We start from the raw sequence: 27012 nt of genomic DNA, 5'->3' as shown, positions 1-27012 counted from the left end.
TTGTAATAGGTTATTGTTAGGATTAAATGAGTCAATACAAATAAAATACGTAGAATAATGCTTAGCATATATTAAGCATCAAATAATTTTTGGCTTCTGTTCATTATAATAGTGTTGGGATATGATCATTATGGTAATCAACAGATATGAACACTACCTAGTATAAGAGAAGGAATAATAGTAGTTTTCTAGGTTATAAAAATACAGCCTATTTCTCTAGATATTAAGGTATTTGTTACTCCCTTATCAGTGAGTAGACAGAAACCACACAGTAATTTGAACAGGGACAGTTTAAAGAATTATTAACTACTTTAAGAAGTTAGGTACTAAGAAGGATAAAGGAACTAAGGGAGAGTACCCAAGGAAGGAACAAACTTGAAAGGGGAGCCCTCTCCCCAAAACTGAAATACAGAACTTGTTGGTGAATATGTTACTTGTAGCCCAATAGCTAATGGAGAAGTTCACTTGGTTGCCCTGGGCCAGAGCTGTCCACAGTTACTGAGTCAAGGCTGGCAGGAAGAGATCCTCTGACCAGGACCGGTAAGCAATAAAATCCTCCCTCACCCCAACCCGGCCCAGGGTGCAGATGGGCCCTGAGGCTGGAGATAGGACCTCCCTTTGCTTTACACACACATACCCGGCAGAGCAAAGAATACTTTCCTACTGCGGTGTCCCTTTACTAGCACCCTTTACTGACAGAGCTTTAACATTTCCAGCTGGCCAAAGGAGAATCTTGACTAAATCCAGATGCTTTATTACAAAGTAAATTTGAAACTGAGAGCAAATACATTTGAACTTGAGAGGCAATAAATAAATGGTACAGTCCACTCTCTTGGTTATTCAGTTTTCATTCTGAACACATTTGAGCTTCCATCCAACTCTGTTTCCACCTAACAAGATGTAGCTATCGTTCATATAAGTAAAGAAGTTCCTACTCTCTCCCCAAAATAAGGAGATGCACAGTCCCAACAGTCATTACTCGCTGTTAATTATATATTCCATCACAGTACTCTGAATATTCTATTAACTACAAACTACTTTGTAAAGTTCACCTCCAACAACTTATATATAAAATAAGTATGGGGAAGAGAGGGAAGAAGAAAATGGTTAACATTTACACAACTCCAGACATACACACAATATATAGTCCTTGTTTCTGTAACTGGTCACAAGCCCATAGTTCGTATCTCTCGCTTCCTTTTTTTCACCACCCATTCAGTACTTCCGCCCTCAGCCAGAATTTCACCTGTTCTGCATTCTGTACCTGATGATGGGTACAAAACTTTCATTTCTGAAGGATCCTTAATTATCCTGCCCGCCCCACCCACCGTCTTTTGGTTGCCGTAAGTTTTCCATTAACCTTTAACAGCGGACTTGAAAGTACTACGAGGAACCTAAATGAACCCCCTGGGCTTCAGATGTAGTTCTCCTGGCCCCCATTGTATGCAGCAACTCAGTTTCTCCTTGGTGATTGGGATCAATCACTCAGGCCCGTAGAATAACCCCTTTTCCTGCCTTTTGGTTCAGCGGCCAGGTGGAAGTCTCTAATTCAGTGGAACCGTTGCTGTGTTTCCATAGCTAGACAATATCTAAGACTAAGAATCAAAACCAGCAGAGCTCACAGTTTTAGGGAGGGGAAGTAAAAATTCTGTGAATGAGTTATTAAGTATAACAGTGAGAAGAGCCACTCCTGTTTCCACGCCTTGAATATCAGACCCATGTATTCTGGCTATTGGGGGAGACAAACCATTGCTGTACTTCTGCTGCTGCAAAATGAGTACCTTGATTGAAAATGGTGCTGTCTAGAGTGCCGAGGCAATAGATAGGCATTTTGTGAGCCTGTGGATAGTGGTGCTGACAGAAGCATTATGGGCAGGAAAGGCAGATCATTTCCAGAATATGTTCCTGTTCCAGTGAGGACAAATATAGTCCTTCTCCATGATAGAAAAGGTCCAGTGTAAATAATCTGCCTCTAGGTGACTGAATAGTCCTCCTAAGGAATGCTTCCATATCAGAGACTCAGTATTGGTTTCTGCTGTTGACAGATTAGGTACCCAGCAGTAGCATTGGCAGTTGAGCTGCTGCATATTTTCCATCTCTGTCACAATAGCCACTTCATTTGTGGGCCCATTGAACAAGCACTGACTGGGGAGAAAGAGTTTGATTGACATCCGTAGAGCATGTTATTTTGTTTACCTCTACAGTGGATGCCCTTTGTGCATTCACAGGGGACACAGGTATCTTCAAAGTCTGTATCCATTTTGAAAGAAGTCCTTCCATATACCTCTTCCAGACTTCCTTGTTACCAGTCTTCCAGTCCTTTTCCTTCCAAGTCTCTGACTATTCAACCAAACCATTAGTAACTGCCCCCATGAATGTTTAGATATTGATCTAATAATTCTGGCCTCTCTCAATCCAGATAAAATGGACAACCAAATGTACTGCTTGAAGTTCTATTCCCTAGAAGGATTTTCCTTCGCTACCTTCCTTCAGGGTCACCTTTGAGTGGGGCTGTCCACTTTGGGGTAGTACTAGCATGTTGTGCAGACTCATCTGTGAAACAGGCTCAAGTTTTTTCTTCTTCAGTCACCTGGTCATAAGGGACTCCCCGGGTGGGCATAGGCACAGATTGAGGTGGAGGAGGCAAGGCAACAGGAATTGGTGTTGAAGGAGTCTGAGCCACCTGCTCATGCAACTTATTCTGGACCTGGGTAAACTTGATCTCTTATATACCATATTTATTTGATAATAGATTGCTACTGCTCATGCCCAACCCTTATGGCTAGGAATGCAGTTCATGATAGGAAGTTCAGGCTGCATAGTCACCTGATGTCCCATGGTTAGGCATTCAGCCTCTACCAACGCCCAGTAGCAAGCCAGAAATTGTTTCTGGAAAGTAGAATGTTATTTGCAGAAGAGAGCATGGATATTTCAGAAATTCTAGAGACCTGCACTGTCATTCTCATATTAGTGCTTGTCGGACACTCCCTAGAATATCACTATTTGCCGTGAACACTAAATAATCCATCATTGGATATGCTGGATCATAAGGCCCAAGTAGTAGAGTGGCTTCTACTGTGTCCTGAACTTGCGGCAGCCTTATGGGCAACTCTGAAGATGGGTCAAAGTAGCACACTTTATGTGTTACCTCCAGAATCCAAGAAAACTAACCAAACATTGTGCTTCTCCTTTTGTGCTAGATGGTATGAGGTGCAGCAACTTGTATTTCACCTTGTAGGTGATATGTTGTCATGCCCCAAATTATGGAACTCCCAGAAATTTGACTGAGGGGGCAGGTCCTTGAATTTTTATAGCATTTATTACCTAAACTCTAGTTTGCATATATTTTAATGAAGCATCTGAAGTGCAGCCCCTTATCTTGTAATGAAGTTTTATATGTAATTTAAACCAATAAAATATATTTTACAGTTTACAATAAACAAAGGAGAAAAGGAATAAATCAAATCTGAAATATCATTCTCTTTCTTTTGAAACGAATTTAGTTTTTTCTAGAATTGAGTCCATTTTCTATTTGTCACCATAAATTTTCAGTGTAGCTCAAGAAAACAAGGACTTCATGACTGTGATTTTTATTTTTATTTATTTATTTTTTAAAATAAATTTATTATTTTTATTTTTGGCTGCGTTGGGTCTTCGTTGCTGTGTGCGGACTTTCTCTAGCCTGGGCTTCAGTAGTTGTGGTATGCGGGCTCAGTAGTTGTGGCTCACGAGCCCTAGAGCGCAGGCTCAGTAGTTGTGGCGCACAGGCTTATTTGCTCCGTGTTATGTGGGATCTTCCCAGACCAGGGCTCGAACCCGTGTCCCCTGCATTGACAGGCAGCTTCTTAACCACTGCGCCACCAGGGAAGTCCCATACTGTGATTTTTAAATAAAATTTAATGTGTGTACTCATTGAAACATTCATTTATGCAGCAAATAAGCATTGATCGTCATCTCCATGTAAGACACTGGCATTAAGAAAAAAAGACTGACTTAACTTGGCGGAATGGGATGACTGCTTTGTTTAAAAGGGCCCTTGTGTGACATGAGAAGAAAACTATTGGGGAGGCAACTGTGGAAATGGATTCTACAGATAAGCAGGATTAGGTCGGCAAAGAAGGAGGGAACAGGTATTTCAGTCAATATCTCAAGCACTGAGAGATTAATTCATTTAGAAAATATTTATTGAGTGCCTGCATGTGTCAGGCACTCTCCTAGTCATTGAGGTTGGGAAGGGTTAATCACCTTTCACCAGCACTGTAAATAGCATTGTCCTTTTTCTAAAGACGTAAGTTTTAGAATAATTTTTTTTTGACAAAGTAATGAATTTGTACTGTTCGAAAGTCAAAACAGTATAGCAAGTTGTACTTTAAGAAGTATTATTCCCACTTTTATTATTATCCATGCCATTCAACCCACCTGTGTAGAAAGCTAACCACTTTTATTAATGTCTTACATATCTTTCTAGATTTTTTAAATATACATGAACAAAAACAAATACATATTCTTATTTTTCCTATTTCTGACCCAAATAGGAACTTTTTTCAGTAGTTTTAACCCCTTTATTGTGAAATAAATGGGGAAAAGTGCAGATAACCTAAATGTACATGTTAATGAATTATTATAAGTTGAACATTTGCCTAATCACTACTCTCAGATCAAGAAATTGAAATTTGTCAGCACCCTGGAAGGATCCTTGCTTGTCGTTTCTCAAATCAACTCTCTTGCTTTCCCCCCAAAGATCATCATTTTCTATTTGCAAATGAAGCAACTGACAAAGGATTAATCTCCAAGATTTACAAGCAGCTCAATAACAAAAAAACAAGCAACCCAATCCAAAAATGGGCAGAAGACCTAAATAGAAATTTCTCCAAAGAAGATATACAGATTGCCAACAAACACATGAAAGAATGCTCAACATCATTAATCATTAGAGAAATGCAAATCAGAACTACAATGAGATATCATCTCACACCAGTCAGAATGGCCATCATCAAAAAATCTAGAAACAATAAATGCTGGAGAGGGTGTGGAGAAAAGGGAACACTCTTGCACTGTTGGTGGGAATGTAAATTGATACAGCCACTATGGAGAACAGTATGGAGGTTCCTTAAAAAACTAAAAATAGAACTACCATACGACCCAGCAATCCCACTACTGGGCATATATCCTGAGAAAACCGTAATTCAAAAAGAGTCATGTACCAAAATGTTCATTGCAGCTCTATTTACAATAGCCAGGACATGGAAGCAACCTAAATGTCCATCATTGGATGAATGGATAAAGAAGATGTGGCACAGATATACAATGGAATATTACTCAGCCATAAAAAGAAACGAGATTGAGTTATTTGTAGTGAGGTGGATGGAGTTAGAGTCTGTCATACAGAGTGAAGTAAGTCAGAAAGAGAAAAACAAATACAGTATGCTAACACATATATATGGAATCTAAGGGAAAAAAAAAAAGTCATGAAGATCCTAGTGGCAAGACAGGAATAAAGACACAGACCTACTAGAGAATGGACTTGAGGATACGGGGAGGGGGAAGGGTAAGATGTGACAAAGGGAGAGAGTGGCATGGACATATATACACTACCAAACGTAAAATAGATAGCTAGTGGGAAGCAGCCGCATAGCACAGGGAGATCAGCTCTGTGCTTTGTGACCACCTAGAGGGGTGGGATAGGGAGGGTGGGAGGGAGGGAGATGCAAGAGGGAAGAGATATGGGAACATATGTATATGTATAACTGATTCACTTCGTTATAAAGTAGAAACTAACACACCATTGTAAAGCAATTATACTCCAATAAAGATGTTAAAAAAAATCATCATTTTCCTAAATTTTAATCAATTTTGAATAGCTATAGAATTTTAGCCTGAGGATATGTACTGTAGTTTAGTTTTGGTTACTTTTGAACTTAATAGGAATATACTCTTCCATTCTTTTTATATGCCTTCTTTAGCCTAATGTTATGTTTATGAGATTCATCTGTGTTATGCATGTAGTTAGTTCATTCTCATAGAGGAGTATTTCATTGTTTCCATAGTTGAGGGCTATTAAAAGTAAAGCAGCTGTGAACATTCTTGTACATTAGATGCACGTGTTACATTTCTGTAGGTATACCTATCAGAAAATTGTTGGCTTACAGGATGTGCCTGTTTTCAGCTTTAATTGTTCATTGCAGGTTGTATTCCAAAGTGGATGTACCAATGTACACATCCAGGAGCAGTGCATGAGAATTCCTATTGTTCCACATCCTTAAGAACACTTAGTATTGTCATTCTTTTTATTTTTTTTGACTGCTTAATTTCAGTTATTCTGTTGAGTGTGTGTGTGTGTGTGTGTATCTCTTAGTTTTGCTTTGCGTATTACTGCTTGTTGATGAATGAGTACATTTTCATTTAAATAACCTCTTTTGTAAAGTGCTTCTTCAAGTCTGTTCCTTATTTTTCTAATGCACTGTGTTTTTGTTACTGAGATGTGGAAATTCTTTGTGTATTCTGAATAAAAATTCTTGCTTGGTTATTTTTATTGCACATATCTTTTCCCCACTCTGTGCCTTGTATTATTTATTCTTTTAGTAATGTCTTTGGATGAGCACAAGTTCTTAACTCTAAATAGAGCAATTCAGTCTTTTCCTTTTTGTCTTCTTTGCTTAAAAAATATTTCTGTAGCTGAGGTCATTAAGGTATTTTCCTTTTTTACTTTCTAGAATTTTTCTTGTTTTCCTTTCACATTTAGACCTGTAGTCTACTTAGAATTGGCTTTTGAGTATGGCATAGTGTTGCATGATTTTCCATGTGAATTCCTGTATGTTCTTCTCCCACTCTTACCCAGTGCTACCTTTTTCAAAAATCAAATATCCACATATTTGTGTGCCTATTTCTGGGCTCCTATTCCATTAGGTTTTGTTTATCCTGCTTGAATACCACATTGTTGTAATTATCATAGCTTTATAATGTGTCTTGAAGTTTAATAGAGAAACAGTTAGTGAGAAACTGCTGAACTGTGTTTCACAGTGGTTGTACCATTTCAGACTCCTACCAGCAATGGATAAGAGTTCTGTTCCTATTTTTACGTAGTCATCATCAACATGTGGTGTCCTCAGTGTTAGTTTAGCTATTCTAGTCACTGTGAAGTAGTTTTAATTTTCATTTTCCTGCTGAATAATGATATTGAGCACTTTTCCTTGTGCTTATTGGCCATTGCTTCCCCTATATTCTTTTGTGAAGTATCTCTTTAAGTTTGTGTGTGTGTGAGCGCGCATGCGTGTGCCTGTTTTAAGGTTGAGTTATTAGTCTTTATTATTATTTTGTAGAAATCTTGAATACATTCATGATGCAAGCTGACAGGTATTGCATGCATTTTTATCTCATTTGATTTGCATTTTCAGTTTCTTAAGTCTGTCCTATTTAACAACTTTATTAAGGGATAATTGACATAAACTAAGCTGCACATATTTAAAGTTATAATTTGATAAGTTTGACATATGTATACACCCATAAAACTACCAATAAAGAGAGTGAACATGTCCAGCCCCCTCACAATTTCCTCAGGCCTCTTTGTAAACCTTGCTCATCCTTCCTTGTGCTGTCCCTTCATCCCCAGAGATCACTGAATCACTGATATTTTTTGGGGGGTGGGGGGTCACTATAAATCAGTTTACATTTTTTAGAATTTTATATAAGGTGAAGCATATAATATGTACTCTTTTCTTCTCTGGTTTCTTACACTCAATAAAATCATGTTGAGGTTTATCCATGTTATGCATATCAATATTTAACTTTTATTGCAGTATCCTTTTTTTTGGATATATCATTATTTGTTTAGCATTCAACTACTGGTGGACATTTAGGTTTTATCCTATTTTTAAGTAGTGTTGCTATGAACATTTGTGTCCAAGTCTTTATATGGACATATGCTTCCATTTCTCTTGAGTAAATTTTTAGGAATGGAATAGCTGGGTTAGAAGTCTTCATGTGGACACATACTTTGATTTATTTTGAGTATATACCTAGGAATAGCTAGTAATGTAGTGGATGTTTAACCTTTTAAGAAAGTTCCATACTCTTTTCCAAAGTTGTTGTGTCACTTTATACTCCCACCAGCAGTGCATGAGAGTTCCAGCTGTTCTGCATCATATCCTTACTAACACTTGGTAAGGTCAGTATTTTTAAGTTAACATATCCTAATTTGTATGTGGTGATATCTGATTGTGATTTAAATTTGCATTTTCCTAAAGACTAATGATGGTGGGCATCTTTTCATGTGCTTATTTGTCAATCATATATCTTTTGTGAAGCGTCCTTTTGAATCTTGCCCTTTTGGGGAAAGGTGGCTTGCTTGGGGGGAGTGTGGGGGGATTGGCAGAGTTGTTTAATTTCTTATTTTTGAGTTTCAGAAGTTCTTTATATATGCCGTATACAAGTCCTTTAACAGGTGTGTAACTTGCAAATATTTTCTGCCAATCTGTGGATTTTGTTTTTCAAAGTGCTGAAGAACTTAATTTTGATGAAGTGCAGTTTATCAAGTTCTTTTTTTTTTCTTTAATGAACTGTGCTTTTGTTGTATGTAAGAAATCTTTTATTAACCCAAGGTCACTAAGAATTATCTTATACAATTTCTTCTGCAAGTTTTATAGTTTTAGATTTTACTATAATCTGTTTAGGTCTGTGATCTACTTAGAGCTAGTTTTTTTACATGGTGTGATATATGGCTCTAATTTCAGTTTTTTACCTATGCATATTCAATTAGTCCAGCAATATTTGTTGACAAAACTATCCTTTCTCTGAATTACCTCTGCATATTTGTTAAAAACTTTTTTTTTTTGGTGTGAACTCTTTTTTTTCTTTTTTTTGAATTTTTGAATTTTATTTACTTTTTTATACAGCAGGTTCTTATTAATTATCCATTTTATACATATTAGTGTATATATGTCAATCCCAATCTCCCAGTTCATCCCACCACCAACACCACCCCCACGCCACTTTCCCCCCGTTGGTGTCCATACGTTTGTTCTCTACATCTGTGTCTCTGTTTCTGCCCTGCAAACCGGTGAGCTCAACTTTTTATTTTATATTTGTTTAAATTTAGTTGATTTATTTTTCTACCTGGTGCCAGTACCACATTATCCTGACAACTGTAGCTTTATCATAAATCACAAAATAAGGTAGTATGGGTTCTCCAACTTCGCCAAGTTGTTTTGGTTACTATACGTTTTTTATAATTCCATATGAATTTTGGAATCAGTTTGTTAATTTAAAAAAAAAAGCCTGGGATTTTGTTTGGAAATGCATCGAATCTTTAGACCAGTTTGGGTAATGTTGACATTTCAACAGTCAACTCTTGAACCATGAACAAGGTGCATCACTCTTATTAACTTAGGTCTTCTTAAATTTCTCACAGCAATGTTTTGTAGTATTCAGTGTTCAGGTGTTGCATATGTTGATCTCATATTTTGTATCCTTACTAAATTCACATATGAGTTCCAGTAGCTGTTTTATAGGTTTTTAGGATTTTCTAAATAAGTGATTTTGTCATCTGTGAATAGACAGTTTCGCTTCTTTTTTTTCCTGATGTGAATGCCTGCCCCCTCTCCCCCACCTGTTTTCCTGCCTTGTTGCACTGGGAAGAAACTACAGTACAATGTTGAAGAGACATAGTAAAAGTAGACATCTTTTACTTGTTCTCAGTCTAAAAGGGGAGTTGGTGATGGAAAGGTGGAAACATTGAGTTTTTCACCAAGTATAATCATAACTTGAAATTTTTCGTAGATGTCCTTTATCTAGTTGCCTGTTTGTAATCTCTACTTTCCTGCACCCTCATCATTAGGCAACCACTGCTCTGCTTTCTGGCATATAGATCAGTTTACGTTTCCTACTATTTTATATAATTGGAATAATATGTTGTATAGTTTTTTATAGCTAAGATTTTTCACTTAGCATAATGTTTTGGGGATTCCTTCATGTTGCTCTGTATATCAGTAGCTCACTTTGTAAATTTGCTCAGTATATTCCATTGTGTGGATATACCACAAGGTATTTATCCATTCATCTATTGAAAGACATGAAGTTTGTTTCCAATTTTTGGCTGTTACAGGTAAAGCACCTGTGAACATTTATGTACAAATCTTTGTATGAAAAGGTGCTTTTGTTTTTCTTAAGTAAATACCTAGGGGTACAGTGGCTGAGTTGTATCGTAGATATGTTTAACTTTTTAAAAAAACTGCCGAAATGTTTTGTTGAGTGGTTTTATCATTCACATTCCCACTACCAGTTTTTGAGAATTCCATTTGCTCAGCATCCTCTTCAACACTTGATATGATGGTCAGTCTTTTAATTTTAGGTATTCTGGTGTATATGTAATGGGATCTCATTTGGGTATAAATTTTCATTTCCATGATAACTAATCATATTTAGCATTTTTGCATGTAGTTATTGACCATTCATGTATCTTTTGTGGAAAGTTGACTCAATTCTTCTGAGATGGTCTTTTTATTTTTGAGTTTTATTAGTTATTTATATATCATACATAAAAGTTCTTTGTGAGTTATGTGTATTGCAGATATTTTGCCCAGATTGTGTCTTGCCTTTTTATTTTTCAGTGGTAACTTCTTTAAGTGTGATAAAGTCCAAAGGATGATTTTTTTCCTTTTATTTGAAGTACTTATGTGTTTTAACTAATCTTTGCCTACTCCAAGTTTGTAAATATTCTCTTTTGTATATTCATAGTTTTCTTTTTTTTTTTTTTAAGAGTTTTATTTATTTATTTATTTTTGGTTGCATTGGGTCTTTGTTGCTGAGTGTGGGCTTTCTCTAGTTGCATCAAGTGGGGGCTACTCTTTGTTTTGGTGCACGGGCTTCTCGTTGTGGTGGCTTCTCTTGTTGCGGAGCACGGGCTCTAGGTGCGTGGGCTTCAGTAGTTGTGGCTCATGGGCTCTAGAGCACAGGCTCAGTAGTTGTGGCACGCAGGCTTAGTTCCTCCACGGCATGTGGTATCTTCCCGGACCAGGGATCGAACCCGTCCACGTCCCCTGCATTGACAGGCGGATTCTTAACCACTGCATCACGAGGGAAGTCCCAGACAGTTTTCTTAAAATAGCTTTACTGGTGTGTAATTTACATAACATAAAATTCACCCATCATAAGTTTACAGTTTAATACTTTATAATTAATGTATACATTGGTGCACCACAGTTTTAGAAGACTTCCATTACCTGAAAAAGTTCCTCATGCTCTTTTGCAGTTAATCTGATACACTTTCTGTCTCAATATCTACCTCCTGCAAATATTTAAAAGTGGTATTTTGTTTTGACTTTTTTCACTTAGCATAATGTTTTTGAGGTTCATCCCTGTTTTAGCCCATAACAGCTGTAGCTTTTCCTTTTTTAAAAATTGTTAAATTGTATTTTATTCTATAAAGTTTCACATTTTGTCTAGCCATTCATGAGAAGATGAAAATTTTGAAAATTTTTATTTTTTTTATTTTAGGGGCTTTTATGAATAATACTGCTCTAAAGATTCACATACAAGTCTTTACATGGGCTGTGTATTTTTGTTTCTTTTGTAGATATCCAGGAGTGGAATTGCTGTGTCATATAAATGTATATTTAAGTTTTGAGGAAAGGGGCAAATTGCTTAAAAGATGACTATTATTTTACATACTGACCAGGAACATATCATGGATCTAGTTTTCTACATCCTCTCTCTCCATCACTTGATATTGACAGTCTTTTGATTATTACCATTCTAGTATGTGTTTAACAGTATCTCAGTGATTTTAACTTGCGTTTCAGTAGTGACTAGTACTGTTGAGAATATTTTCATGTGCTTATTAAGCATTCCTATACCTCTGTTGAAATGTCTGTTCAAAGTGTTTCTCCATTTTTCATTTATATTGTCTGTCTTATCAAGTTGTAGGAATTTATATGCTTTGGATACAAGTTTTTTATGAGATGTATGTTTTTTTTTTTTTTTTTTGGCTGTGTTGGGTCTTCATTTCTGTGCGAGGGCTCTCTCTAGTTGTGGCAAGCGGGGGCCACTCTTCATCGCAGTGCACGAGCCTCTCACTATTGTGGCCTCTCTTGTTGCGGAGCACAGGCTCCAGATGCGCAGGCTCAGTAGTTGTGGCTCACGGGCCTAGTTGCTCCGCGGCATGTGGGATCTTCCCAGACCAGGGCTCGAACCCGTGTCCCCTGCATTAGCAGGCAAATTCTCAACCACTGCGCCACCAGGGAAGCCCCTTATGAGATGTATGATTTTTAATTGTGTTTTTTTTGTCTTACCAAGTTTTAAGAACTTAGATGTTTTGGATACAAGTTCTTTATCAGATATATGATTTGTGTATATTTTCTTTTTTCTGTGGCTTGTCTTTTCCTTTTCTTCATGGTATCTTTTGAAGCACAAATATTTTACATTTTGATGGAATCCAATTTATTGTTTTTTCTTTTGAGGATTGAGGTTTTGGTTTCATATCTAAGAAATCTTTGTTTAACCTAATCTCACAATTATTTTTTCTTATGATTCTTTTCTAGAAGGTTTTCAGTTTCAGCTGTTATATTTTGGCCTGTGTCTATTATAACTTCATTTTTGTTTTTGTTTTTGTTTCTGTTTGTTTTTGTTTTTGCTTAAGGATAGCCAGTTGACCCAGTGCCGTTTGATGAAAAGGCATTGAATTGCCTCGGTACCTTTGTTTAAAATCAGTAGACCGTATATATGTTTGTTTGTTTATTCTGAGCTAATATTTACTCTGTTCCATTTAACTATTTTTCTATCTTGGTACCAATCTGCTGTCTTAATTATTGTGGCTTGTTGTAAGTTGTCAAATCAGTATTGTAAGTCTCACAACTTTGTTCATTTTTAGAATGGTTCTGATTATTTTAGATCCTTTGTTTTTCCATATAGATATAAGGATCTGCTTGTTGATTTATAAATCCTGATGGGATTTTCATAAGAAATGATTTATTGTTTATTCAAAATAGGCTGTGTTTTTTACAGCAATTTTAGGTTTACAGCATGGAACAGAAGGTATGGAGATTTTTCATATACTCTGTCCCTACTCATGCATAGCCTACACCATTATGAACTTCTCTCACCAAAGTGGTATATTTGTTATGGTTGATGAACCTGCATTGCCACATCATTATCACCCAAAGTACATAGTTTATGTTAGGGTTCACTCTTGGTATTGTACATTCTGTGTGTTTGGACAAATATATTTCCACCATTATATTGGGTTGGCCAAAAGTATCATTCATTTTTTTTCCCATAAGATGGCTCTAGTAGCACTTAGTTGTCTTAAACTTCATTTGAAGCAATTTTGTTAGATTGTATGTGACAGCTGTCATATCAGTGTGCATTTTTAAAAAACTTAACAAAATGGTGAATTTTTGTGCAGCCATTTTAATATTGAAGATGGAAGAAAAAAGCAACATTTTTTGTCATATTATGCTTTATTATTTCATGAAAGGTAAAAACACAACTGAAACACACAAAAAGATTTGTGCACTGTTTGGAGGAGGTGCTGTGACTGATTGAACATGTCAAAAGTGGTTTGTGAAGTTTGATGCTGGAGATTCCTTGCTAGATGATGCTCCACGGTCAGGTAGACCAGTTGAAGTTGATAATGATCAAATTGAGGCATTAATTGAGAACAGTCAACATTATACCACACAGGAGATCGCCAACATATTCAAAATATCCAAATCAAGTGTTGAAAATCATTTGCACCAGCTTAGTTATGTTAATCGCTTTGATGTTTGGGTTCCACATAAGCAAAAAAAACCTTCTTGACCGTATTTCCGCATGTGATTCTCTACTTAAACGTAATGAAAACGTTCCATTTTTAAAACAAATTGTGATGGGAGATGAAAAGTGGACACTGTACAATAATGTGGAACAGAAGAGATCGTGAGGCAAATGAAATGAACCACCACCAACCACACCAAAGGCTGGTCTTCATCCAAAGAAGGTGATGTTGTGTATATGGTGGGATTGGAAAGGAGTCCTCTATTACGAGCTCCTTCCAGAAAACCAAACGATTAATTCCAACTAGTACTGCTCCCAATTAGACCAACTGAAAGCAGCACTTGACGAAAAGTGTCCAGAATTAGTCAACAGAAAACGCATAATCTTCCATCAGGATACCACAAGACCGCATGTTTTTTTAATGACCAGGCAAGAACTGTTAACAGCTTGGCAGAGAAGTTCTGATTCATCCGCCGCATTCACCAGACATGGCACCTTCTGATTTCCATTTATTTCGGTCTTTACAAAATTCTCTTAATGGAAAAAATTTCCATTCCCTGGAAGACTGTAAAAGGCACCTGGAACAGTTCTTTGCTCAAAAAGATAAAAAATTTTGGGAAGGTGGAATTATGAAGTTGCCTGAAAAATGTCAGAAGGTAGTGGAACAAAACAGTGAATACGTTGTTCAATAAAGTTTTTGGCGAGAATGAAAAATGTGTCTTTTATTTTTACTTAAAAGCCGAAGGCACTTTTTGACCAACCCAATAGTATCGTACAGAGTAGTTTCCCAGCCCTAAAATTCCTCTGAGTTCTACCTGTTAATTCTTCCCTTCCACCAACCCCTGGCAACCACTGCCTTTTATTGTATTCATAGTTTTGCATTTTCCACAGTGACATATAGTTGAAATCATACCCGTATGTAGTGTTTTCAGATTGGGTTCTTTCGCTTAGAAATATACATATAAGTTTCCTCCATGTCTTTTCATAGCTTAACAGCTCATTTCTTTTAGCACTGAATAATAGTCTGTCATCTGACTGTACCATAGTTTATCCATTCACATGCTGAAGGATATCTTGGTTACTTCCAAGTTTTTGCAGTTATGAATAAAGTTGCTGAAACATACAGGTGCAAGTGTTTCTGTGGACATAAATTTTCAACTCCTTTGGGTAAATACCCAGGGAACATAATTACTGAATCATGTGGTAAGAATATTTTTAGTTGTGTAAGATATTGCCAAGCTGTCTTCCAAAGTGGCTGTACCATTTTGCATTGTTAGCAGCAGTGAATGAGAGTTCTTGTTGCTCCACATCCTTGTCAGCATTTGGTGTTGTCAGTGTTCTGGATTTTGGCCATTCTCATAAGGCATAGTGGTATCTTGGTGCTTTAATTTGCACTTCCCTAATGACATATGATGAGGAACATTATTTCATGTGCTTACTTGTCATTTGTTTATCTTCTTTGGTGGAGTGTCTGTTAAGGTCTTTGGCCCATTTTTTAATTATGTTGTTTGTTTTCTTATTGTTGTTTTAAGAGTTATTTGTATATTTTAGGTAACAGTCCTTTGCAGTAAGTCCCCTACATATGAATGAGTTCTGGTCCAAGAGTGCATTCGTAAGTCCAATTTGTTCTTAAGTCCAACAAAGTTAGCCTAGGTACCCAACTAACACAATCAGCTATATAGTACTGTACTGTAATAGGTTTATAATACTTTTCACACAAATAATACATAAAAATCAAACACAAAAAATAAACATTTTTAATCTTACAGTATAGTACCTTGAAAAGTATAGTAGTACAGTACAACAGCTGGTGCTTCTTAGCAGTACCAGCTACATCACTGCTGCTTTTACACTTGCTTCTGGGCATCCTGGGCTTGAAATAAAGATACTGTACTACTGTACTCTATACGTACTGTACAGTAAAGTACACAAAAGCACAGCCACTTGTAGAGGATGCACACACGTGAAAGTGTATGCCAGACAGGTGAACTAACTTGCATGATTGGACATGCAAACAAACACACGTTCGCATCTTTGAAAGTTCACAACTTGACGGTCCATACGTAGGGAGACTTACTGTATCAGAATTACCTTTTCAAATATTTTCTCCCAGTCTGTGGCTTGTCTGATTCTTTTAACTATGTCTTTTGTAGAGCAGAAGTTTTTAATTTTAATGAAGTTCAGCTTCTCTATTACTACTTTATGTATCATGCCTTTAGTATTGTAGTTACAAAAGTCATTGCTATAGCCAGAGTCATCTAGGTTTTCTCCTGTGTTATCGTCTAGAATTTTATAGTTTTGCGTTTTCCATTTAGGTCTGTGGTCCATTTTGAGTTAATTTTTGTGAAGTGTGTGTCTAAATTATTTTTTTACATGTGGATATCCAGTTGTTTCAGCATCATTTGTTAAAAAAGACTAACTTTGCTCCAATGTGCTGCCTTTGCTCCTTTGTCGAAGATCAGTTGACTATATATATTGAGGTCTATTCCTGGGCTCTCTATTCTGTTCCATTTATGTATTTATTTTTTCACCATTACCACACTGTCTTGATTACTATAGCTTTGTGGTAAATCTAGAAGTCTGGTAACATCAGCCCTTTGATTTTGTTCTTCTCTTTCAATGTTGTGTTGACTATTTATCCACAAAATAACTTTCTGGAATTCTGACTGGGATTGTGTTAGGTCTATAAATCAAGTGGGAAGTACTGACATGGTCACAACATTGAGTCTTCCTGTCCATGAACATGGACTATCTCTTCATTTATTTAGTTCTTTGATATTTTTTATCAGAGTTTTGTAATTTTCGTCATACAGATTTTATGTAGATTTTGTTAGATTTTTACCATAGTACAGTTGACCCTTGGAGAACACTGGTTTGAACTACACAGGTCCACTTACACGTAGATACTTTTCACTAAATTCTACAGTACTATAGGATTCGAGGTTGGTTGCATTAGCAGATGTGGAACTGCCGATACGGAGGGCTGACTGTAAAATTATACTCAGATTTTTGACTGAGGAAGGTTTGGCACCCGTAACCCCTGCGTTGTTCAAGGGTCAACTATTTCATTTTTGGGGGATACTAATGCAGATGGCATTGTGTTTTTTTATTTCAAATTTTACATGTTCTTGCTGGTATATAGGAAAGCAGTTAACTTTTGTATATTAACCTTGTATCCTGCAACCTTGCTATAATGACTTATTAGTTTTAGGAGTTTTCTTGGTCAGTTTTTTCAGGTTTTCTCCATAGATGATCATGTCATCTGAGAACAAGGACAGTTTTATGTCTTCCTTCCCATCTGTATACCTTTTATTTCCTTATTATATTAGCTAGGATTTCCAATACCATCTTGAAAGCAGTGCTTGAGAGGGAACATCATTACTAAGTTCCTGTTCTTGGTAAAGCATTGAGTTTCTCACCATTAAGTGGGATACTAGCTGTTGGTGCTTTGTTGATAGTCGTTATCAAGTTGAGGAAGTTCCCCTCCATTCCTAGTTTATTGAGAGTTTTATCATGAGTGGATGTTACTTATGGAATGGGAAGGAAGAAATAAAACTGCCTTTACCAGTTTCTGTATGTAGAAAACTTTAAGGACCTACAAACTTAACTACTAGAACTTAGAGTATATCAGGGTCACAAGATATAAGATCAATGTATAAAAACCAATTGTATTTCTTTATACTAGCAATGAATAAAATAAAGATGAAATTAAGGAAACAGTGCCATTCAGAATAGCATCAAAAAGAAAAAATATTAAGTAATTTAACAATTAATTAAAATTTAATTAATTTTATAAAGTGTAAAACTTATGCAGTAAGTCCCCTACATACGAACGAGTTCCATTCTGAGAGCATGTTTGTAAGTCCAATTTGTTTGTCAGTCCAACAAAATTAGCCTAGGTACCCAACTAACACAGTCAGCTATATAGTACTGTAGTGTAATAGGTTTATAATACTTTTCACACAAATAATACACAAAAAACACAAAAAATAAAGAAAACATTTTTTAAAATTATTTATTTATTTATTTATTTTATTTTTGGTTGTGTTGGGTCTTCGTTTCTGTGCGAGGGCTTTCTCTAGTTGTGGCAAGCGGGGACCACTCTTCATCACGGTGCGCGGGCCTCTCACTATCGCGGCCTCTCTTGTTGCGGAGCACAGGCTCCAGACGCGCAGGCTCAGTAATTGTGGCTCACGGGCCTAGTTGCTCAGCAACATGTGGGATCTTCCCAGACCAGGGCTCAAACCCATGTCCCCTGCACTGGCAGGCAGATTCTCAACCACTGCGCCACCAGGGAAGCCCAAGAAAACATTTTTAATCTTACAGTACAGTACCTTGAAAAGTACAACAGTACAGTACCAGCTACATCACTGCTGCTTTTACGCCTACTTCCGGACATCCTGGGCTTGAAATAAAGATACTGTACTACTGTACTTTATACAGTACTATACAGTAAAGTACACAAAAGCACAACTACTTGTAGAGGATGCACGCACATGACAGTGTATGCCAGGCATGTAAACTAACTTATGTGATTGGACATGCAAACCCATGTTCCCATCTTTGAAATTTCACAACTTGAAGGTTTGTACGTAGAGGACTTACTGTACAATGAAAAATGTAAAATATTACTAAGTGAAATTAAAGAAGATATAAATATATGTAGAAACAATCCATGTTCATACACTGGAAGATGAAATATTGTTAAGTGCAAGTCTCCCCAAATTAATCTGTAGATTCAAAATATTACTGAACTTCCAGTTTCCACTAGGCCATGTAAGAATCTTGGAAATTGCCACTCCGTCCTAATAACAAGTAAAAAGTTGAACTGAAAAATCAGTAACCTTTCTTAGATTCATAAGGGAAGTGAGGTAACAAGGGCAAACTGCTGTCCCCAAATTAAAATGACAGACAAATACAGAAAATCAAAATTTAAAGCAGCAGTCTCTGAGGGAGCTAGTGCCAGGGTAGGGAAAATTGAACTGTAATTGATGAACTGCTGGAAGCTCAGTATAGACTACTCAGAGTTAAAAAATCCAGGAAGACACAGTCATTGAAGGGATCTCCACACTTTGAGTTTTACCTCACGGATCTCTACCAGGTTCTCATGGTGAATGACAGAGAAAAAGCCCATGTGCTCCTGGCAGGGGGAAGGAAAAAGGAACCATTTTGAAATATGCCACAGCATTCTTCTTAAGAATGTCTGCTGTTAGGAGAAACTATTCCATCAGAGCCTAACAGACCTGCAGAAAGGGAAATACCCAACTCATGTTGGCTCTAGCTTTTCGTATGGAGAAAGGGAAGTAACTCAGCGCTAGCCCACTCTAGCAATCCTGTCCCCCCTAAAAGAAGGAAAAAAACTGAGAAACATGTGAAGTTCACAATCCACAGGCAAAGGCTCACTAAAAGAATGAGACGTAATCATAGAACTGTAAAACGCTTACCTTTCCCTCACACTTTACTGGCATATGGCTAAAGGCCTAATTACAGCAGTTCTTTTTATCCAGTACATCATGTCTGACTAGCAAGAAAAAATTACAAGGGCTTCTGAAGGGCAAAAAACACAGTTGGAAGAGACAGAGCAAACATAAGAACCAGATTGAGATATGGTAGAAATGAATAAAAAGAATTGCACACTGTAACCAAGTGGGATTTAACTCAGGTATACAAGGCTGGTTCAACAATCAAAAATCAGTTAATCCATCACATCAACGGACTAAAGAAAAATCACATAATCATATCAACAGTTATGGCTGAGATTTGAGTACTCTTAGTAAGTGATAGAATTGCTAGACTGAAAAATTAATAAAGATAAAACTTAAATATTATCAACCACTTTGGTCTTATAAGTAATTTTTTTTAGACTTAAGAGATCATTCTCCAATATAGAGCATATTCTAGGCCATAAAACAAGTCTCAGTAAATTAAAAAGGATTGAAATCATACAGAGTTTGTCCTTTGAGTATGTTGGAGTTGAATTATAAATATCAGAGCAGAATGTGGGAATTGAAACGGTGCCTTTGTAAATGACCCATAGGTCGGGGAAGAGTTGACAACAGAAATTAGAAAATATTTTGAAATGAATAAAGATGAACATGCATCGTAATTGATGGAATTCAACTGAAGGACCTTAGAGGGAAATTTATAGCACTTTTATGAGAAATGTATGGTCTCAATTCAATCATCTTAAGTTTCCAGCTTAACAATAAGAATAACCAAGTAAACTCAAAGTGAACAGAAGTAAAGTTTGAGTGGAGATCAGTGAAATAAAAAACAGAAAAACAGTAGAGGGAAATCAATGAAATGAAAAGCTAGTTCTTTGAAAAGATCAACAAAATTGTTAAAACCTTGAGTTAGACTTTTAAAAAAGAAGGCACAGATTATTAAAATCAGGCATTGAAAGGGGATATTACCATCCTACAGAAATTAAAAGTATTGTTAGGGGATTTTATGAGCCAGTGTATACCAACAAATTGGGCAAATCTTAAAAAGATTACTGTAAATGCACTCAAAAAGAATTAGAAACTTTGAATATATTTATAAAAAGTAAATAAATTAATAAATTAGTAATTATATATATTCCCACAAAGAAATGCCTAGGCCCAGATGGCTTTACTGCTTGTGTTTTTCAAATATTTAATGAAGAAATAGGGGAAGAAGGAACATTTTCAATCTCTTTTATGAGTACAGTATTATCCTGATGATGTAGTATCATAAGAAAACTGCAAATTGTTATTTCTCCTGAATATACATGCAGAAATCATTAACAAAATAACAGCAAATCAAATCCAGGAATATATTAAAAGTATTAGACATTGTGACCAACTTGGGTTTATCCTAGGAGTGCAAGGAATTTTAACATCCATAAAACAATTAATGCAGTATTCTCCATTAGTAAAGAAAATAGACAAAAACTACATGATCTTTTCAGTAAACAGAAAAAAAGATTGATAAAACCCAAAACCCATTCATGATAAAATTTTTAAAATATTAGATATGTGGAAGGAAGCTTCCTAACCCTTGTCTGGGACATGTACAAAAAGTCTGTTGCGATGAGAATTTTATAATTTCCATTGTTTCATTTATATTCTCTGATCCATATCTAATTTTTGTTTATGGTGTTAAGATCTTCCTTTTTTTCTGTATTGATATCTGATTGTTTTATCACCATTTATAGAAAATAATATCTTTTCCCCCATTGAATTCCCTTGGCACTTTTGTCAAAAAATCAGTTGAACTTGTATGTATGGGTCTGATTTTGTTTTCTCTCCTGTTTTATTGGTCTATAAGTTAATCTGATGCCATACTATCTTGAGTATTCTAGCTTTATAAAAGTATATCTTGAAATATAAAATATTCCACCTTTGTTCTTGTTTTCCAGAATTGGTTTAGCTATTTTAGGTCTTTTACATTTTTATGTAAATAGAATCATCGTGTCAGTTTCTCTAAGGCAACTTGTTGATTATATTGAATTTGTGGAACATTTCAGTCCATAAACAGGATATATCTTATTTTATTTGGGACATCTTTAATTTTCTTGGCAATGTTTTATAGTGTTTTAGTTGGCAGTTTTGTACAGGTCTTGTGCATGTTTTGGTAAATTTATCTCAAGTTTTCTGTGTTTTTATTCTGTCTTTAATATTAAAAGATATTTCAGATTGTTCATTGCTAACATACAGTAAAAGGGTTGACTTTTGGATATTAAGCTTGTATCCTTCAATCTTGGTAAATTCACTTATTTCTTTTCTTTTAATACTTTATTTTGTTTTATTTTGGCCATGCCATGCTGCTTGCAGGATCTTAGTTCCCTGACCAGGGATCAACGCAGGCCACAGCAGTGAAAGCACCAAGTCCTAACCACTGGACTGCCAGGGAATTCCCTAAAAGCAGAATGTATAGAATTTACTTAATATACAATCATGTCATCTCCATTGCAGCTTTTCTCATGCCTTTCTTGTGTAAATTATTGTACCAGGAACTCAAATAGTTGATGAGGGATTGTGTTTCTTTCTTTTTTTTAAAAAAAATATTTATTTATTTATTTGGCTGCTTCGGGTCTTAGTTGTGGCACACGGGTTTCTCCAGTTGAGGTGCGGGGGCTCAGTAGTTGTGGCGCGCAGGCTCTAGTTGTGGTGCGCAAGGGAGTGTTTCTTTATATCAGTACTCTAGCTGATAAATTCAGTAGGAATATGGTATTTGTTTTTCTCTTTCTGACTTCACTCTGTATGACAGGCTCTAGGTCCATCCACCTCACTACAAATAACTCAATTTTACTTCCTTTTATGGCTGAGTAATATTCCATTGTATATATGTGCCACATCATCTTTATCCATTCACTGTTGATGGACACTTAGGTTGCTTCCATGTCCTGGCTATTGTAAAAAATGCTGCAGTGAACATTGTGGTACATGACTCTTTGAATTACGGTTTTCTCCAGGTATATACCCGGTAGTGGGATTGCTGGGTCATATGGTAGTTCTTTTTTTAGTTTTTTAAGGAACCTCCATACTGTATGCTAATACATATATATGGAATTAAAAAAAAAAAAAGGTTCTGAAGAACCTAGGGGCAGGACAGGAATAAAGATACAGACGTAGAGAATGGACTTGAGGACATGGGGAGGGGGAAGGGTAAGCTGGGACGAAGTGAGAGAGTGGCATGGACATATATACACTACCAAATGTATAATAGATAGCTAGTGGGAAGCAGCTGCATAGCACAGGGAGAGCAGCTCGGTGCTTTGGCCACTTAGAGAGGTGGGTTAGGGAGGGTGGGAGGGAGACGCAAGAGGGAGGAGATATGGGGATATATGTATATGTATAGCTGATTCACTTTGTTGTACAGCAGAAACTAACATACCATTGTAAAGCAATTATACTCCAATAAAGACGTTAAGAAAAAATTCAGTAGGAATGATTAGAATTATAAAATTATAATTTTAGAATTATAAAATGCCTTTTTCAATAGCCCCTAATAACACTTTAGGTCTAGTCACTGATCAAAAATGGATGCTAAAACTAATAGATGGAAAATTGAGAGGAAACTTTTTAATGGGCATATCAAGTTGACACTGTCTGAAACCACTCACGATTTTTTTTTTAAATTTATTTTTGATTGCGTTGGGTTTTCCTTGCTATGCGCGGGCTTTCTCTAGTTGTGGCCAGTGGGGGCTACTCTTCGTTGTGGTGCGCGGGCTTCTCATTGCAGTGGCTTCTCTTGTTATGGAGCATGGGCTCTAGGCGCCCGGGCTTCAGTAGTTGTGGCACGCGGGCTCAGTAGTTGTGGCTCGCGGGCTCTAGAGTGCAGGCTCAGTAGTTGTAGTGCACGGGCCTAGTTGCTCCACAGCATGTGGGATTTTCCTGGACCAGGGCTCGAACCTGTGTCCCCTGCATTGGCAGGTGGATTCTTAACCACTGAGCCATCAGGGAAGCCCAACGATTTTTAACACTACTAAAAAATGGGACAACCAGACATTGTGTCTACATATGTGATGTGGTAGAACATTCCATTAGGTCTTTTTTTTTTTTTTTTAAGCTTCTGTTTCTCTGTTGTATTCATGTTTATCTCTAGTTTCTTAAACATTTGGAGCATACTTAGAAATAGCTGTTTCAGTGTTCTTGTCTGTTGATTCCCTCACTGCTGACAGCTCTGGTTCTGTTTTTATTGATTGGTTTTTCTTTGGCTGTGGATCATATATTCCTATTTGCATGCCTGTTTTTTGTTTTGCTTTACTGGATGTCGGACTTTGCAACTTTTATGTTGCTGGGTTCCAGCTTTTGTTGTATTTCTTTAGTGTAGTATTAGGCTTTCTTCTGACATGTAGTTTAGCTAATAGGAATCCATTTTGAGTCTTAATATTTGTTTGAATGAGTCCAGCACTTCCTTAATGTAGGACTAATTTATCACATTACAAAGGAAATGGATTTCTGAGTATTCCACCCAATGCTCCATGTGTTATGTGGTCTTTCCACTGTGGCTAGTATTTGTATTTTTCTCACATTTTCATATTATTCACCCAAAGATTCAATGGAACCTTTCTGAAGATCACCAGAGCACATATGTGTACTCACGCATGCACTCTCGTGCACATTCTTGTTCTTTCTGTCTCTCTTCTCTCTCTCTCTGCTGCTCCCTCCTTTCCTTTATCCTGCCCTATAAATGTTAAAGATCTTTCCTCCATCACCCGCACCCCAAAACTGTCTCTGTCTCTTCAATTCAGTGAGATTCCAGGCTCTGTTAGGTTTCTCCCTTCTTGCATTGTGGCCTAGAGATTGCCTGTACTTAGTAAAATTGGGATATTGTAAGGGTCATCTTAGTTTTTTAATTCTCTCTCTAAGGAATCACATCCCTGTCCTGCCTGCTTTCCAAAGTCTTGAAACTGTTGTTTAATATGTTTTGTCTGATTTTCCAGTTTTTTCACGTAGGCGAGTAAATCCAGTCCCTGTTATTCCATCTTGAATGAAAGCAAACTTTTGCAAATTTCCTTTTCATTGTTTTATGTATTAGATGAGGTAGGAATATTTTGGGGAAAATACAAAAATAATACAGGCTACTGCTTAAGAAAAAACAGCAGTGACTTTTTTGTTATGTTCAAAAGTAAGTTCATTTGGATTTTGATTAGGATTTGGCTATAAGCTAGTATTTGTATGTAACCTTACACTTTGTGGAGAATTGACATTTTTATAATATTGAGTTTCTTTGTAAGTGTGTGTTATATCACTTCTTTTATTAAGCCCTATTTTCAGTCCATCAATAAAATTGTGTGGTTGTGTTTTATAAATGACTTCTGTATTTCTTTATTAAGTTTATTCTTTATAGTTTTGCTTGTTATTGGAATTTTAAAATTATTTTTGTAATAATATTAATATATTTTATAATTAGCCATGGTACTTAATTTCCATTTTGTAATATTTTAGAGTGCTTCTATAATTTCTTTTATGTACACTCTGCATATTAAGTATGTTAACCTTTTGTGTCTCTAGTATTTTTTTCATATCCCACCTTTTAAAAAATTCAGTTTGTCTTTTAAAATGAAAACATCAATTTTTTCCTTTATGAGTGCTTTCTTTTTTGATTTGCTTAGAAATCTTTCTCTCAGACAAATAACATAAAAGTACTCAAATTTTCTTTTAGTACTACTGCAGTTTTAATTTTTTCCAAAGAGCTAGCCAGTGGCTCCAACACTGTTTTTAAAAAATAAACCACTTCTATATCTCACTACATTTTTTAGTATATTCAAGTGTAAATATTTTTAAAGTTTTTTTTATATCTGTTATCTAATATCACTCTCAAAAATTTACTTTTTAAAAATATTCCATAATTGTGGCTTCACTCTTTAGTAGGTGTGGTTTTACCTGAATTCAACACATATTAATAGATGTTCAAAATTTGAGATTAGGCAGATATCTTTTATAATCAGTTTTAGAGACTAGTTAAAGGCAGAATTTTTAAAATATCACACAACTGTGTATTGAGACCACGTATCTCGGCAAGTAAAGGGAAGTTTTTGTTTTGTTTTTTTAAAAAATCTTATTAGTATACCTGATAGGATCAGAATTTCTTGGTTAACATGTAGGTTTTTTGGTTCATTTTTCTATATTGATGCATTTTATTTATAACCTTTGCTAAAGAAATTATTTTTCTGTTTTTATAGTTTTGGTAAGCAGTTTGGAGGAAAAAGAGGATGTGATTGTCTTGTATTAGAGCCTTCAGAAATGATTGTGGTAAGAATTTTAAAGAATGCTGGAATTGTTTTTTGATATGCTTCATTTTCAACTTTAAATGTAGTAGGCTTTTAAACACTCAAGGAGGTTCCATTATTGTGACTTTTAAAATATTTTACTAAGTAGCATCAAACTATATACCAAGTTTGATACATTTTCATCTACTTTAAAGTTTTTTCTGATCTTTGAAAGGGATGCAATTATATATAAAATGTTGCAAATTTGGTAATTTCTTTTACTACTTCTATCAGAAAATCTAAAAAAGAGCTCTGAAAGGGGACCCTGATTTTCCTATTCAATTTAGTTAATAACCTTTGAGCATCCATGTTCTGTACCCTGGACTTGAGGGAAAGAGGTAGAAAAAAAGAGATACAATTATATCCAAGTAAGAAATGGTTTAGATTTTAATAGTTTTACTTTAAGAGTGTATTTAAGGAATAATTCTTTACTTTTTCCTGAGAAAACTAGGTAGTTGATGTAACTATAGAAAATAAGACTTTTTTTCCTTACCATTTGAAGAATCCAGAACACAGCGCCCTTTTGCCTTGTTCTGAGATGACCTTACTAGAAAATAGTTAATACTGAATGGACTCTTTGTCCTACTAGCATCTCATGTAAATGATCATGTCATCTGATTTGATTTAAACTTGAGAAATGAGGTTGAATTCTTAATGAAGTCTTTTAATATCAGGGCTCAAAACTAAACCACTTTTCCATTTCATGGTGTTACGGTCAGATTGACATCTTCAGGTAGATTCTGTTTTCTCTTCCCCAAACTGGGTCATCTACATTATCGTGAGCTTTGTGTCCTAAATTTCATATAAACCACTGGATTTTAAGCTCCTAAAAGGCAAAGATTATTTCTTATTCTGTTTGTGTCTTCTATAGTATTGCAGAGTGCTATCTGCATAGTAAATATTCAGTTAATGTTATTTGTTTTCAAGTTTGTTCAAGGCTTAGACTATGTATTGTTTTACATTTATTTTCTTTAAGTGTTGGTATGCGTGGCGTATCTGTTAAGGTCTCAGAACCTTTTTCTCTAAATAAATGCATTGAGGGACATGGCAAGAAAACTGACTCAGGCAGTACTGTTTTCTCAGTTATTTGTCAGTTGATGTATTTTATATTTCTCATACTTTATGGGAAAAAAATAGTGCTTTTGCCATAGTGTTCTCATATACAGTTGACCCTTAAACAACATGAATTTGAACTGCTGAGTACACTTACATTCAGATATTTTTCAGTACTAAATACTACAGTACTACACAGTCTGTGCTTGGTTGAATCTATGAATACAGAGGGCGGACTCTAAATTATGCGTGGATTAAGCTCCATCCGCCTTGTACATTGTTTTTTTGTCTTGTTTCATTGTGGTAAAATACACTTAACATGAAATTTACCATTTTAGCCATTTTTAAATGTACAGTTTAAGATATTAAGTTAATTACTAAATTTATTAACAATTAAATTAATTTTCCTTTTAGATTAAAGGGAGGAGTTGTACTTTTCTTGCCCCAAACCGGGAGTTAGCCTTTTCTGTCTC

At 35.8% G+C, this 27012-nt stretch overlaps 1 protein-coding gene across 6 annotated transcripts in view; it reads left to right on the top strand.

Moving 5' to 3' along the window:
* Positions 1-27012, top strand: part of RAPGEF6 (Rap guanine nucleotide exchange factor 6) — a 231694-nt gene that overhangs the window by 28913 nt on the left and 175769 nt on the right. For 5 of the 6 annotated variants that reach the window (XM_007188521.2, XM_007188525.3, XM_007188519.3 and 2 more), the window contains exon 5: positions 25400-25469. The exons of the other annotated variant lie outside the window; for it this stretch is intronic. In XM_007188521.2, coding sequence (XP_007188583.1) covers positions 25400-25469 — 70 coding nt within the window. The remainder of the gene's footprint in view (positions 1-25399; positions 25470-27012) is intronic. 6 annotated transcript variants of the gene reach the window in all.

This window comes from Balaenoptera acutorostrata, chromosome 2 (genome assembly GCF_949987535.1).
Source record: "Balaenoptera acutorostrata chromosome 2, mBalAcu1.1, whole genome shotgun sequence".
Lineage (NCBI taxonomy): Eukaryota > Metazoa > Chordata > Mammalia > Artiodactyla > Balaenopteridae > Balaenoptera > Balaenoptera acutorostrata.
This window is presented reverse-complemented; position numbering and strand designations above follow the sequence as displayed.